Raw genomic sequence first — 15,000 nt, forward strand, 5'->3', positions numbered from 1 at the left:
TGTCACTCAGCATGCAGGGGGGCGTCACAGTGGAAAGACATTTATGGTAAAGAGGAGGTGTGTGTGTGTGTGTGTGTGTGTGTGTGTGTGTGTGTGTGTGTGTGTGTGTGTGTGTGTGTGTGTGTGTGTGTGTGTGTGTGTGTGTGTGTGTGTGTGTGTGTCCACCAAACTTTGAATTTTAATCCCCCATTTAATCGTCATTTGAACCCTAGTGGAGCAATGGCTGTCAGACATCTTTCACGTCAAAGGACCCCCTAATGTCCTAATGTATACGTATATGGCCGCCTGCATGGACCCCCATCTGAAAAAATATATAGGTGATCTACAAGCTCACAGGAGGAAAGAGGGGGGCTAGACTCCTACATACATCCCTGTGATAATGAGTGATTGAGAGAGAGAGAGAGATTTGAACATAAAAAATATATATATGAATTGTAGAAAATCTGTACAATTACCTTTAACCTTTAAATAGATCAATTACCTATGTATGTATGTATGTATGTATGTATGTATATATATATGTATGTATATATATATATATATATATATATATATATATATATATATATATATATATATATATATATATATTATTTTATTTATTTTTTAAAGCGAAAATCTTTAACTCAAATCTTATATATATATATATATATATATATATATATATATATATATATATATATATACATACATATATTTTTTTAAAGCGAACATCTGTAACTACAATCAAACAGAGACGCGTTCCCTTCCCGGTCCTTAAAGGGTTAAACACTAAACACTACAACTTGCTATTTGTGCACAACCTTGCAGAGGCTTATCCCGAGCTAACCTTTTCCTATGTGGATATATAGGCCAACTATTCCTGACAGCAAATGCACAATTCTTATGGTTTTGTAAGTTAGACTTCCTTCAGTTGCAATGTAACAGCTCTGTGTGTACAGTACACGTCATTTCTATTCCCTTTTAATTGTACATAATACATTATTATGTTTTGATTGTTTTGTTCCACTTTTGCTTTGGCAATGTTAAAGGGATAGTTCACCCCAAAAAATACTTTTTTTCTGTGGATTAGTCACCCGATGGAGATATTTTTGGGGTTTTTGTCTCATTCCTAAGCCAATAATTTGATGACCAGCGGTTTCGGTAGGAGACACAAAGGAGACTCTTTGTGTCTCCTACCGAAACCGCTGCCGGTCATCAAATTATTGGCTTATAGGAATAAGAAAAAAACAACAACAAAAAAATTCCATGAGTTCAAGTCTCCATAGGGTGACTAATCGATAGGAAAAAAAGTCATTTTGGGGGTGAACTATCCCTTTAATAGCAAAATGGCTGCCGTGTGAATATGGTCTATTGCTTTAACTCAGTGGTCTTCAATGTTTTATTCAGGCCAAGGAGCTGAGAGAGAGATGATAAATGTGTGTTTTCAGACATTTAATGACTTAAACCCTCAATAATTTGTCAACTTGACCTTCGGGCTTGGTACTTGCTCTGCTCTTTTTTTTTACCCTGTACACCAAACCTCTTCGTGGAAAAAAAAAGCCGATACAAGCTCACAGCGCGTCTGCGACGCGTTGTGAGCTTGTAGATCTAGATCTTGTAGTTCCCATCACACAAAGATTCTGGTGGCCCCCCTGCAATATCTCTGAGGACCCCCTAAGGGCCCCCCCTGTCGAAGACCCCTGCTTTAACGGTTTGTGCTACTCTCTATATATAGCATATAGAGCATCGCAGTTCCCGCCCACTTCCTGGTTTTTTGTGGTGCCGGAAGGAAAAGCTCAATGCATTTTTCCCTTTGACATTTCCAAAAATATTTATATCAATGAATTTAAGCCTAGAATCAAGCCAATAAAACATGACCATCATCATGACCATAAAACGTTTTTTTCTGTGATTTTCTTTTATTTTATATTTAATGATATGATATACTATATTTAATAAATACCCTCTGTTTTGCCGTTTTCAAAAAAGTTTTTTCACAGAATCAAACGTTTTATGGTCATGATTCACCAGGACCCTGGATGGCTTGATTCGAGGCTTAAATTCATTGATATAAATATTTTTGGAAATGTCAATGGGAAAAATGCATTGAGCTTTTCCTTCCGGCACCACGAAAAACCAGGAAGTGGGCGGGAACTGCGATGCTCTATAGCACAGGGGGTGATGCAACTTTGATGATGTAGAGGGCCACTATATTTCCACACTCACTCCAGAGGGCCACATTGCTGTCGGGCAGACAGACGCCTCTTATCGCCGTATTTTAACTTTTTTCCTAAATGAAGGCCGTACTTCGACTGTTCTATGTCATACAAAAGTAGCAGAAATAGCCGATCTACAAGCTCACAACGCGGCGCACCGCGACACGTTTTGTGCTTGTAGATCTGCTATTTTTGCAATTTTTTAAATTGGAATCCTGAAAAGTAACATTTTTATTTAATTTCAAATGCATTTAGTTATACTTATGTTAACTTTTTGAACTTAAGTACAAATACATTGGACATACAAAAGACAATAGAATTTTTATACTAGTCATTAAGCTACTAATATAGATTGAAGTAATTAAAGTGGGTCATGTTTGCATGTTTGGAATTGCAAACAGCTGAAATCAATAATATATCACTATTCTGATATTAACCTACAGGCCGCATTAAGTGAAGGTGTGGGGGCCGCATGTGGCCCACCGGGGCCCCCCATGTATGCTATAGCATCTCTGCTATCTGGACCTCAGTCTCACATCCACGTTCATTATGTCGAAATGAAAAGAATCCAGCATTTCTAAATGCAATATTTCTTTATAAGCCTTTAAGGGAGATCCTGGTGGTACTTAACCCATTAAGACCAGGGACGCGTCTGTGTCATTTTAGATTTCTTTGGCTATTCAAAAATAGCAGATATACAAGCTCATAGCGCGGCACCGAGTGCCGCGCTATGAGCTTGTAGATCTGCTATTTTAGAAAAATTATGAAAAAAAAATTTGTTTCATTTTTTTTCAAAAAAAAATGTAGATTTAGAAAACATTTTTAGAATCGGCCTCAGGTCTTAATGGGTTAATCTAGATTAGAATTAGATAACACATTTTCCCGGCAGAGAGACCTTTAGGAGTCAGTCAGGTCTTTGTAGTCTGAAGTCTGGAAGTTATTGTTGACACAAGACGGCCTTTTATCTCGTCAGTGCTATTGATCTCAGCCTGTCATCATCAGCCAGATGGAGTCTTATCTGAACAGCGTAAGGCTCTGTGCGTGTGTGCGTGTGTGCATGTGTGCGTGCGTGTGTGCGTGCGTGTGTGTGTGTGCGTGTGCGTGTGTTTACTTACACAACAGACCATGATAATCTCTCTGTTTAAAACACAAACACACACACACACACCTCTTTTAGGCTAGGGGCATGTTCGTCAGTGTTGCCAGGTGTGCTTATTATAAGCGACTTTGGGCTTGTTTTTTTCGTAAAGTTGCTTGCATTTTTGGCTTGGTTCTAGTGTAGCCTATAGTTGCTTACTTTGGGCTTGCTTCCTAAATGTTGTTTAAACCAGTGGTTCTCAAACATTTTCATGTGAAGGACCCCCAGATTGATATGTAATTGTCCCGCGTGTCCCCATCTGAAAACATTTTGTGCCAGGGACCACCATATAACATTTGTGTATTTAAAATGTTTCAAAAGTATTCCGGATATTAATTCTTTTTTTTTTTAGTTGTGGAGCTGCTATTTTCAAGTAGCCTATGAAATACAGTAGGCGTAGTGCTCGTTTGGTCTATAGTCGCTTCTCTTGGGCTTGTTTTTGTAAACCTGGCCGCTTGTTTCTCTAGCATAATCTGGCAACCCTGGTGTTTGTGTATGAGGGCCGACGGTGAGAGAACAAGCCGCCCCGCATGCTAAAACATTCAGTCTGAAATGCAAACAACACATAGAGTACAGTATATAAACAGACCTCAGGGCCTTATTCAAGATAAATGACACTTTGCTTGAGGTGGGGTTTGTTTAGTTACTCTGTTATAATTCAATATAGATGTTATTGAGCAGATCTGTAGGTGCCGTTATTGAGTGCAGTGGTTCTCACTTTTTCATGTCAAGGACCCCCAAATTAATGTGTATTTCGCCGCAAACCACTAAATACTTTGTGCCCGGAGACTGATAAGAAAAAAAAATAAGTGAGTTTGATACCTGTTTCACTGTGCAATGCAAGTCAACGAGGAGACAAGTTTAGATTATCAATGGAGCAGCTATTGAAGATAATATCTCATCAATATTTGTAGTTACATTATACAAGGTAACTACACAACCCAATTGCATTATTATATATTGCATTTTTATATTTTGTATATATCTGACTGTTAACTGTGTTTATAGCTCAGGGACCTTTGTTTTCATACATTGTGGACAGGTATTGCATTTGTAAAGGGTATGGACACATTTGTATACAAAATGTTTTCCTTTTTTACTGATGGCCACATAGGAATACTAATGGCTTATCTATGGATCTGTCATAGACTGTGAATTCCAAATTGGGCCGTTGTCCCTGTGTGCCCTCACTCAGTGATTTGTGAACCCTGCCCACTTTTGTCTCTCATATGTCTCCTCACTCAGCTCAGTATACCCGACTAAGGCCACATCGGCCGAAACGTTGTTGTTTTTTTGACCGCTCTATTTATTAAGTGATGTTGGGAGCACCAAGACGGTGTGAGGACCTTTTCCTATAGTTCACAGATTATTAAAGTCTGATCCAGCGCCCGTGGAAATGTTTGGATGTGTGTGCACCTCCTACCCACTACACAACCCAAACCTCTATAAAGTGTCATTGTGCTTTTAAGACACACACCTAGAGGGCGGCTTGAATCCCGTTAGTCCCCAGGGGCCGTCTCAGGTTGATGACATCACTATAGGCAGTGGTGGAAAGTAACTAAGTATTGTACTTATTACTCACTAAATAGCAGATCTACAAGCTCGCAATGCGTCGCGATGCGACGCATTGTGTCCTTGTAGATCTGCTATTTTCAAAAGGCTGCGAAATGTATATAGGGCTCAATTGGTTAATGTATGTGTTGTAATAAAAATCAAAATCTACAAAGTACAGTGCTTGAGTACATGCACTTATAGTTACTTTACACCCCTGGTCCCGCCCCTATTAGACACTCATTATAGCCGTATAGCTCTTTACCAGGCTTTACGACTCGTGAGCTGAGAAAAGGCCCGGGAACGGAGGTCAGTCGGCGAGACAACAGTCCATTATGTCGCTGATTTGTAGCTGGTCTGCGTGCACCGGAAAACCGGCCCGATCTACAAGCTCACAACGCGTCGTGTAAACGACGCGTCGTGAGCTCGTAGATCGGGCCGTTTTTTGGGGGCGCCGCCACATGGGCGCGCGACCGGGGATAAGTCAGACATTACTCTCTAAGTAATTGGAGGTAATGGAGGCGCTCGATGATTTATACTGCAGCCACACGCCAGGAGTGTACATTTTGCGCTGCGACCCGTCGTGAGCTTGTAGATCGGCTGTTTTCAAATAGCCTAGGTATAAAATAGGGCTAAAGTGGTTAATGTGTGTTTTATAATGTAATCATTTAAACCTGCAAAATAACTAGTAACTAAAGTTTTCAAAGAATTGTAGTGGAGTAAAAGTACAATATTTGGTTATAGGCAACTTCACTGTAGGATAGTGTAGTGGTAGTTCTGAGCCGGTGTAATAGCAGCGTAGCTGGCAGTGTGTTTGGGAGGGATGCACACACTAATGGATGGAGAAAGTGCTGGAACAAGAAACGGGAGACGAAGCGAAAAGCCCTAAATGTGCACCGACTGAGAGTTATAGGAGGACAGGACAGGAAAATAATGAGGACGAATGTGTTTGTCTCAGAGAGAGAGAGAGAGAGAGAGAGAGAGAGAGAGAGAGAGAGAGAGAGAGAGAGAGAGAGCTCTCAACAGTAGCAGTGCCTTTTTCACTTTACTGCTTTCAGTCGAGGGTTTGTTGTATTTTTATTTATTTTTATTCAGGGCCGTCCAGGACGCTTCTCCAAAAACATCACAGGTGGAAAGTAACTAAGTACATTTACTCAAGCACTGTACTTAAACTAATGGCCTAAGTCATTTTTTTGAGAAAAATTATATATTTTTTTACATTTTTGTCAGCTCCTCATGACACCGGCCACCTCTGGTAAAATCTCCTATCTCCTAATCGAAAAGGATCATGCTGTTCCCTCCCCTTTTAGTATAATGGCCTAACTCCCTAGTGTGACTTGGGCCAAAATAGGCCAAAATAGGTCACGTCTTTCTTGACTTAGGCCAAAAAAAAGGCCTAAGTCTGGAGTGAATCAGTACATCATTTGGCCTAAGTCCGGTTTAATCAAACCTATTTAAATCTCTTAAGTTACATAACTGACAGACAGTGTTATTTTTATGTTAATAGTCATATAGTCATAATTTGTTATAAACGTTTTGAGTGAAATGATTAGCAAATATCATATAGTTTGGTTTTGGATTAGCTTAATTTTTTTTCTGAAAAACTTTAAAAAAAAAATGACTTAGGCCATTAGTTTAAGAAGGTCACGTTAGGATCTTTTATGTCTTTTGTGATATAATATTTAGACTTTTCAATATGTGCCTGGAATTAGCCAAAGAGGTTGTGTGCATAATTTGTGTCCTTGTTCATTCATGTTTAAACATTATGAATAAACTGTGAATAAAGACATGTGTTATGCAACAAAATAATCTAGGCTGTCAGGCTCACGTATACTGTATCTCGAGGCAAGTTTTTATGATATTATTTGTTCCCATTAATGCAAGTGTGGAGTCGGCTTATATTAAAATATATGCATAATGTATTTCTAAATGATATACTGGAGAGGACTACTTCATGTTTTTTTAATTTTTTATTGGAGGGGACACTCCGTCACTCCGTCCCACCAAGATCAGTGTCCATGTTGACATGAGAGATGATCAGAGGAGCAGAGTTTGTACCACCATCCATAAAACAGGGACTGAAGTATGGATATAGTTTCTCAGTGAAGGTGCAGCCAGTGAAAGAGTAGAGATGAACTCTGGCCTCCACATCATAAAAGGAGACCAGACCCTCCTCATAATCCACAAACACTCCCACTTTCTGGACCTCCTCTCTTACAGGGAGGAGGACAGCAGGGTCAGCAGCAGCCTTGTACATATTTCCATTCCTCAACACTATAGACCAGAAACCATCGTTGGGGGTATATGTGATGTCTCTCTTCCTGTTGATGGACTCTCTGACCACTCCTATATCCCACTTAGTCTTCCTTTTAACCTGAACCTCATAGTAAAACCTTCCTGAGGAGAAGCTTTGTTTTCCTAAGACACAGATACAATAAGAGAATCTCTCTGTGTTGTTTGGGAGGTTCTTGCATATGTTTCCATCACTCACTTGTTTTCCATCCTCAGACAGGATGAGTTTGCGATGTGCTGTATCAGGGTCCAGAGTCACATCCACTACATATTGCTGGATCCTCCACAGCTCAGCATCAAACAGCTTCTTCTTCATCTCTTGACTGAGTGTCTTCTCCAGCTGAGCCACAGCTGTCCTCGCAGTCCCCACATATGAAGACTGATGGACATTGACCTTTGTCCAGTCCTTGGTGGGTGGAGGGGTGTTGATGGAGGTGAAGTTCTGGAGGAGGTGGAGGTGGTCTTCAGTGTGTGAGAGCTGCTTCAGATCAGAGCTTCTCTTCTCTAACTGAGTGATTTCCACTTGCAGATCTTTGATGAAGCCTTCAGCATGTTTCTCTGTTGTTTTCTGCTTCTCTTCAATCACATCAATGAGCTCAGCCTGGCTCCTCTCAATACAGCTGATCAGAGCAGTGAAGACCTGCACACTGCCTGCTATCACTGTGTCTGCATCTTTCCTGCTGATCTCTACTGAGTGTTTGACCTCCTGAATCTTCACTTGTCTCTCCTGGATCATCTGCTGGATTTCAGCCTCTGTCTTTGCTTCATATTCTTCTTTTCGCTTGTGACTCCTGAACTGATGAACCATCTCAGAAATAAGAGTATTGACAGATACCTCTGGTCTCTTATTGAAGATCTTTGCACACAGTGGACACCGACACACATCATTAATGTCCCAGTAATGTGTGATACAGGTCTTGCAGTAGTTGTGTCCACATGGAGTGGTGACTGGATCAGTGAACACATCCATACAGATAGAACACAGGAAGTGCTCTTCAGACACTAGACTGCTGGCGGATGCCATTTCTACACACTGAGAATAGAAGTCAAAGTGTGAAAAACTGGAAATTGTTTTTGTATCAGCAGTGTTACTGGGGTGTCCTCAACCAGTGATGTCTTCTCTTTACAATCCAAGGGGTTTTGATGTGACTGCAGAATAGTATGTTTTAAAGGTTATCTTTCTGTATGTGATCTAATATTCCGTCTCTCCGTGTATCAAGGTCTCTTCTGCTCCTCACTTTCTGTTCAATCAGCTTTTAACTCAAGCTGAAGGACCATGTAGAAACTATCAATCGACTGATTCTTTAACCAGATCCGAAAGCCGTTATGCGAAGTAGGGAAACTGATATGTGACACTTTAGGCTGTGGGAATCAACTATTGCTGGATTCTCTTCGATGCTTATCTCTCTATGAGTACTTCATCTCTCTCTGAGTTGCTGCTGGAACTGCCCTACCGAGGCATGTCGAGCCTCTCTTATGCTGTTGGCTGCGGCCCTAATGTCACCACGGTGATGTCAGATAGTGTCAGACATCTCCATATACTGTATGGAGATGTCTGACACTATCTGACATCACCGTAGTCACTACGGTGATGTCAGATAGTGTCAGACATCTCCATATATGGAGCTGCCTATGTCAGTTATGCCAAATATGGGACTATGACGTCAGTCCTGGACATTGACGGTTATCTCTATGTATGGAGTTTCTGGGAAGGGTTCGCTGATGTCAGACTCCGTATCTATGACACGTTTAGGAATCTCCCTTTCTAGAGATTCTCACGTCATCAAATATGACGTCAGTCTCGCCCAAACATGGAGTTTTACACGGCTTGTGACTGACATGACTGACGTGAATATTGGGTAACCATGGCAACCTTCATGAGACCGTGTTTCCCTTTTATGCCCATATCATTTTCTCTATCGTGAAACATTGGGAGTCTATGAGAGCCGGCTGGACAGCTTATGAACAAACACTATTTCTGAACGATTGAAACCTTTATGAAATACTCAGCCCAGGAAAATAAAAGAAGACGTATCACACATCGAGTACAAAGTATGTTTCTGAACGGCCAAAGTATCGAGAGACCATCCCCCATTTCCTGTCTGGCAGCCAAATCTCGCGATACCTCCGAGAGAGTTTTATTTACCTGGCACTGAATGAGTTAAGTTGAAGTAATTTTACTTTACTAGAGTATTTGCTTTTTTCATTACTTTATATATATAAAAATATTGTAATATTTACTCCACTACAATTATTTGACAGCTTTAGTTACCAGTTACTTTGTAGATTTAGTTTATTAATACAAAACATGCATTAAACACTTACAATAAAGGAACAGTTCACCCATTTTCAAACTTATATTCATATAATTGGAACTCACTAATGCCCTTTTATGAGATGAAACCATTTGTGTCTCACACTGTGTTTCAGAAGAGGGCTGTGGACAGTTCAGAAACCTGCCTACCAGTGACATCAGTAGTAGGCAGGTTTGTTTATTTTCAACAATTCCAATTTGTATTAATGCAAGAACAATAGCTTCTAGTTCAGCATGCCAACTTTCCAGGAAGAGAATTGGGGCTGAAGTTTAGCTAGGGAATCCCCTTTGATGATGTCACTGGTAGGCAGTAGTGATGAGCGGGCCGACCCGTAACCCGCGGGTCAACCCGCGGCGCGGGTGGTCGAGTCAGGATTTCAGAGGCAATTATGCGGGCGGCTGCGGGTGAGCGGGTCAGCCGCTCTCACACGCAAAAAAAAACAAAAAAGCAACCCTATTTTGAACAACATGCTAGTTTATTTAGCCCATGACAATGTTGTGCTACTGTAGACATTTAAAGCGACTTTGGGTACTTAAAGGGATACTCCACTTTCAAATAAAATAAACATTTAAAAAATCTATAAAAAATAAATGAAAAAAGTAATGGAAAAATCACGGCCCCCTCACGCATTAGAGTGTCCTACTAATGTGTGAGGGGGCCGTGATTTTGCCATAACTTCTTTCATTGTTTTTAAAAAAAAATGTAATGTTTATTTTATTTGAAAGTGAAATATCCCTTTAAAAGAGCGCTATTTAAATCTGAGCTATTATGATGATGATTATCTTTTTTTTCCACACCGCAGGTCGCGGGGCGGGTTGAGCCATAGATTTATATATGGGTTCGCGGGGCGGGTTGAGGCGGGTTGGGTTCCGTGGCGGGGCGGGGCGGGGCGTGGCGGGGCGGGTCATGAAAAAACCCGACCCGCACGTCACTAGTGTGCAGGTTTCTGAACTGTCCACAGACCCGCCAATGAGACGCAGGGTGAGTAGGTGGACGTGCCGCCATCTTATATAATGAGCATTCAGTGAGGAACAATTATATGAAGAAGGTTCAAAATGGGTGAAATGGGTATAAGCCCTTGTTTAAACTTTGGGTATTCCAAAAATAGCAGATCTACAAGCTCACAACGCATCACACTGCAAACACATTGTGAGCTTGTAGATTTGGCTATGTCTGTACGTTTGCACTTTTGTGTAAAAGAGCATTTCTACATCGTGGTACGGCTACTTTTACTTAACCCATTAAGACCTGGAACGCGTCTGTGTCATTTTAAAGATTGATTTGGCTATTCAAAAAATAGCAGATCTACAAGCTCGCAGCGCGCGGCACTCTTGAATAGCCAAAGAAATCTAAAAATTGACACACAGATTGCGTGTTCCCGGTCTTAACCCATTAATACCTGGAACGCATCTGTGTCACTTTAGATTTCTTTGGCTATTAAAAAATTGCAGATATACAAGCTCATAGCGCGGCACCGAGTGCCGCGCTACGAGCTTGTAGATCTGCTATTTTTGAAAAATCGTGAATTTTTTTTTTTTAGATTTATTTCAAAAAACTGTCAGGATTTAGAAAACATTTTTAAGAATCGCCTTAATGGGTTAAAGGTTAAAGTCTGACGGGCCGTTATAGATGGAGAACAATACCGCAAGAAGAGACTTAGAAAAAAAGATTCACGGTGATAAGGCCATGCGATGCAAAAAAATGAAATAATGCAAAAAAATAAATAAGATGGGAGCATCAGTCTCAAAAAGAGCGGAGGTGACAGCCAAGTATGAAGAGTAGAATAAGAAGGCGTAGAAGAGAGATGATGGACGGGGCGCGCCCCCCCCTCCTATAGCTGCGCTCGCCGCTCAAGAGAGGAGCGTTTCTAAGTCGCCCGTCGATGCCGCTGGAATATGGGGGAAAAAAAGCCTTGATTGAGTGTTTCTCATTGTTCAGTCCCTGGAGTATTTCATGCTTGGATTCACCTTCCATTTCCATCTATTACCTCTGGAGGCTCTGCCACAGGTTCTGCTGGGTGGGTGGGGGGGGGGGTGGGGGGGTCTAGCAGTGGTGGAAAAAGTACTCACATTTTGTATGTAAGTAAAAGTATCAATACTGCAATCTAGAAGTACTCTGTTACAAGGAAAAGTCCGGAATTAGTAAAAAAAATAAGTACAAGCATCAAAATGTACTTAAAGTACCAAAAGTAAAAGTACTCATTATGCACAATGTTCCATTTCACAAGTTTTCAAATGTATACAAATATTTTGAAAATAGCCGATCTACAAGCTCACAATGCGTCGCGATGCGACACATTGTGAGCTTGTAGATCGGCTATTTTCAAATGAGAGAGAGAGAGAGAGAGAGAGAGAGAGAGAGAGAGAGAATAGATGGAGATCAGACTGCAGCCTCCTCCTCCATCATGTTTCTCCTCTCTGTTCGCCTCCATTCACTCCTCCTGCTCATCAGTGGAGGTTACCTCCCTTTAACCCTCCAAACCCCCCTCCTCCCCATTAACCTGCCCCCCCCCCCCCTGTCCCCCCAGCTTCTTTTCTCCTCTCCTCTTTCTCTCTCTGTTCCCCCTCCCTCCTGCTGAAGGCTGCTCAGCGTCTGCCCTCCTTGCATTGTTAGCAGGGAGATGTGATTCTTCACCCCCTCTCTCTCTCTCTCTCTCTCTCTCTCTCTCTCTCCCTCTCTCTCTCTCTCTCTCTCTCTCTCTCTCTCTCTCTCTCCCTTTCTATATCTCTCTCTCTAGTCTCTCTCTCCCCCATTCCTCTCTCTCTCCCTCTCTCGACCCCCCCCCTCTCTCTCTCTCTCTCTCTTCTATATCTCGCTCTCTAGTCTCTCTCTCCCCCCTTCCTCCCTCCCTCGACCCCCCCCTCTCTCTCTCTCTCTCTCTAGCTCTCTTTCTATATCTATCTCTCTCTCTCTCTTTCTATATCTCGCTCTCTAGTCTCTCTCTCCCCCTTCCTCTCTCTCTCCCTCCCTCCACCCCCCCCTCTCTCTCTCTCTCTCTCTCGCTCTCTAGTCTCTCTCTCCCCCCTTCCTCTCCCTCTCTCACACAAGCGCATGTCCTCTCCTTTCTGCCTGCCTCTTCTTCTCGCACGCACACGCTCACACACACGTGCGCGCGCACACACACACGTGCGCGGGCGCACAAACGGACAAATGAACAGAGTCCCTCTCTCCTCCACACGTGCCGGTACTCGTCCTTTCCTCTCGGCTCATGTCTCTCTCTCTCTCTCTCTCTCTCTCTCTCTCTCTCTCTGCAGATGTCTGAGTGGAGCACAGAGGACCTCCCCCCGCCTTCTGTCTCCACACCTGCAGCATGAATGGTGAGTCCACTGCTCTCTGTGTGTGTGTGTGTGTGTGTGTGTGTGTGTGTGTGTGTGTGTGTGTGTGTGTGTGTGTGTGTGTGTGTGTGTCTGTGCGTGTGTGTAGTGTGTACATAATGTGTTTGATTCTATGAATGACATGTCTTGGTGTGTGTGTGTGGTAGTGAAGTATAGTAGTGTTTACATACGTGTGTGTTTGTGTGTGTGTGTGTGTGTGTGTGTGTGTGTGTGTGTGTGTGTGTGGTAGTGAAGTATAGTAGTGTTTACATACGTGTGTGTGTGTGTGTGTGTGTGTGTGTGTGTGTGGGTGTGTGGGTGTGTGGGTGTGTGTGTGTGTGTGTGTGTGTGTGTGGTAGTGAAGTGTAGTAGGGTTTGTGGGGATCAACTGTATTGTTGTGCAGTGTTCTGATCCAGATGTGTTCTGGTCTGGTGAGATTCACCGGCTATATGGATATAGGCTGTGCTCCACAGAAATGATTCCTGCGGAAACCAGGGAGAGGGAGAGAGAGAGAGAGAGAGAGAGAGAGAGAGAGAGAGAGAGAGAGAGAGAGAGAGAGAGAGAGAGAGAGAGAGAGAGAGAGAGAGAGAGAGTTGTCCAGCAGAAACCTCTTATGTCCATAGTTTAACTTTTCGTGTTTTTTTTTACCCCCGTAAATGAATGTCCTACTTGATCTATAGGGCTGTCAACTTTCCTCAGAAATTATATTCGAATATTGGTCTTAAAAATTGGCAGATATTCGAACATATTAGAATATTATTATTATTATTATTATAACAAAATAAAAAAAAACATTTAAAAAACTTTTTGACAGAAACAATACAAAAAACTACGTATCGAGTGCTCGGATCCAATAAAACATATATTTTGTTTGTTTTTATAACTTGATACATTGTTTTTTGTATTGTCCCTGTTAAATAAACGTTAATTTTTTTTTTTTTATCAAATATTAATTTTCATATTTGAATATACATATTTTCCCCATATTCGAGGAATATTCAATATTCGAATATTAATTCACCAGCCCTAACTTGATCACACTACAGCGTCAAACAAAAACATCAAAAGTCTAGTCTCTCTCTCTCCCTTCCTCGACCCCCCCCCTCTCTCTCTCTCTCTCTCTCTCTCTCTCTCTCTCTCTCTCTCTCTCTCTCTCTCTCTCTCTCTCTCTCTATATATATATATATATATATATATATATATATATATATATATATATATATATATATCTCACTCTCTAGTCTCTCTCTCCCTTCCTCGACCCCCCCCACTCTCTCTCTCTCTCTCTCTCTCTCTCTCTCTCTCTCTCTCTCTCTCTCTCTCTCTCTCTCTCTCTCTCTATATATATATATATATATATATATATATCTCGCTCTCTAGTCTCTCTCTCCCTTCCTCGACCCCCCCCCACTCTCTCTCTCTATATATATATATATATCTCACTCTCTAGTCTCTCTCTCTCTCTCTCTCTCTCTCTCTCTCTCTCTCTATATATATATATATATCTCGCTCTCTAGTCTCTCTCTCCCCCATTCCTCTCTCTCTCCCTCTCTCACACAGGTGCGTGTCCTCTCCTTTCTGCCTGCCTCTTCCTCCTCGCGTGCACGCGCTCACACACGTGCGCGCTCACACACGTGCGCGCAAAAGTCCCTGCTTCATCTCTCTCTCAGCTATGGGGGTCCTTGGCCTGAAAACGTTGAAGACCCCTGCTCTATGTACTTTGTGTGTTTGTGTGTACTGTATGTGTGTAACGGAGATGAGTGCTGTTTGATTTCTTGTCAGAGTCAGGTGTGTGTGTGATGTGTGTGTGTGTGTGTGTGTGTGTGTGTGTGTGTGTGTGTGTGTGTGTGTGTGTGTGTGTGTGTGTGTGTGTGTGTGATGTGTGTGTGTGATGTGTGTGTGTGTGTGTGTGTGTGTGTGTGTGTGTGTGATGTGTGTGTGTGTGTTAGTGAAGTATTGATCCAGCAGTAAAGTAGTGCAGTCAAACCTCACAGCATCCACCACTTCTATGTCAGTAAGACAGTTTGTAACCCATTTTTTCACTTGTGATCTTGTGATCCTGGGCGCTACTCTCCCTCTGCCAGCCTGGGGAGAGCCCCGAACTGAGCTCATGCTTCCTTCAACGCATGAGGCGCTAGCAAGCCGCTTCTTATCACCTGACAGGGGGGAGTTTCCCCGGTTAAAAAAAAAA

At 42.1% G+C, this 15,000-nt stretch overlaps 1 protein-coding gene across 1 annotated transcript in view; it reads left to right on the forward strand.

Annotated features, from left to right (window-relative positions):
• Window positions 1–15,000, forward strand: part of LOC308103058 (intersectin-2-like) — a gene marked incomplete at its 3' end in the record, with an annotated part of 62,055 nt that overhangs the window by 4,405 nt on the left and 42,650 nt on the right. Inside the window, exon 2 of the mRNA XM_080452906.1 lies at window positions 12,749–12,811. Within this exon, the coding sequence (XP_080309032.1) occupies window positions 12,805–12,811 (7 nt within the window). The 5' untranslated portion in view covers window positions 12,749–12,804. The remainder of the gene's footprint in view (window positions 1–12,748; window positions 12,812–15,000) is intronic.

This window comes from Gymnoscopelus braueri, assembly GCF_963280865.1.
Source record: "Gymnoscopelus braueri genome assembly, chromosome: 16".
NCBI lineage: Eukaryota > Metazoa > Chordata > Actinopteri > Myctophiformes > Myctophidae > Gymnoscopelus > Gymnoscopelus braueri.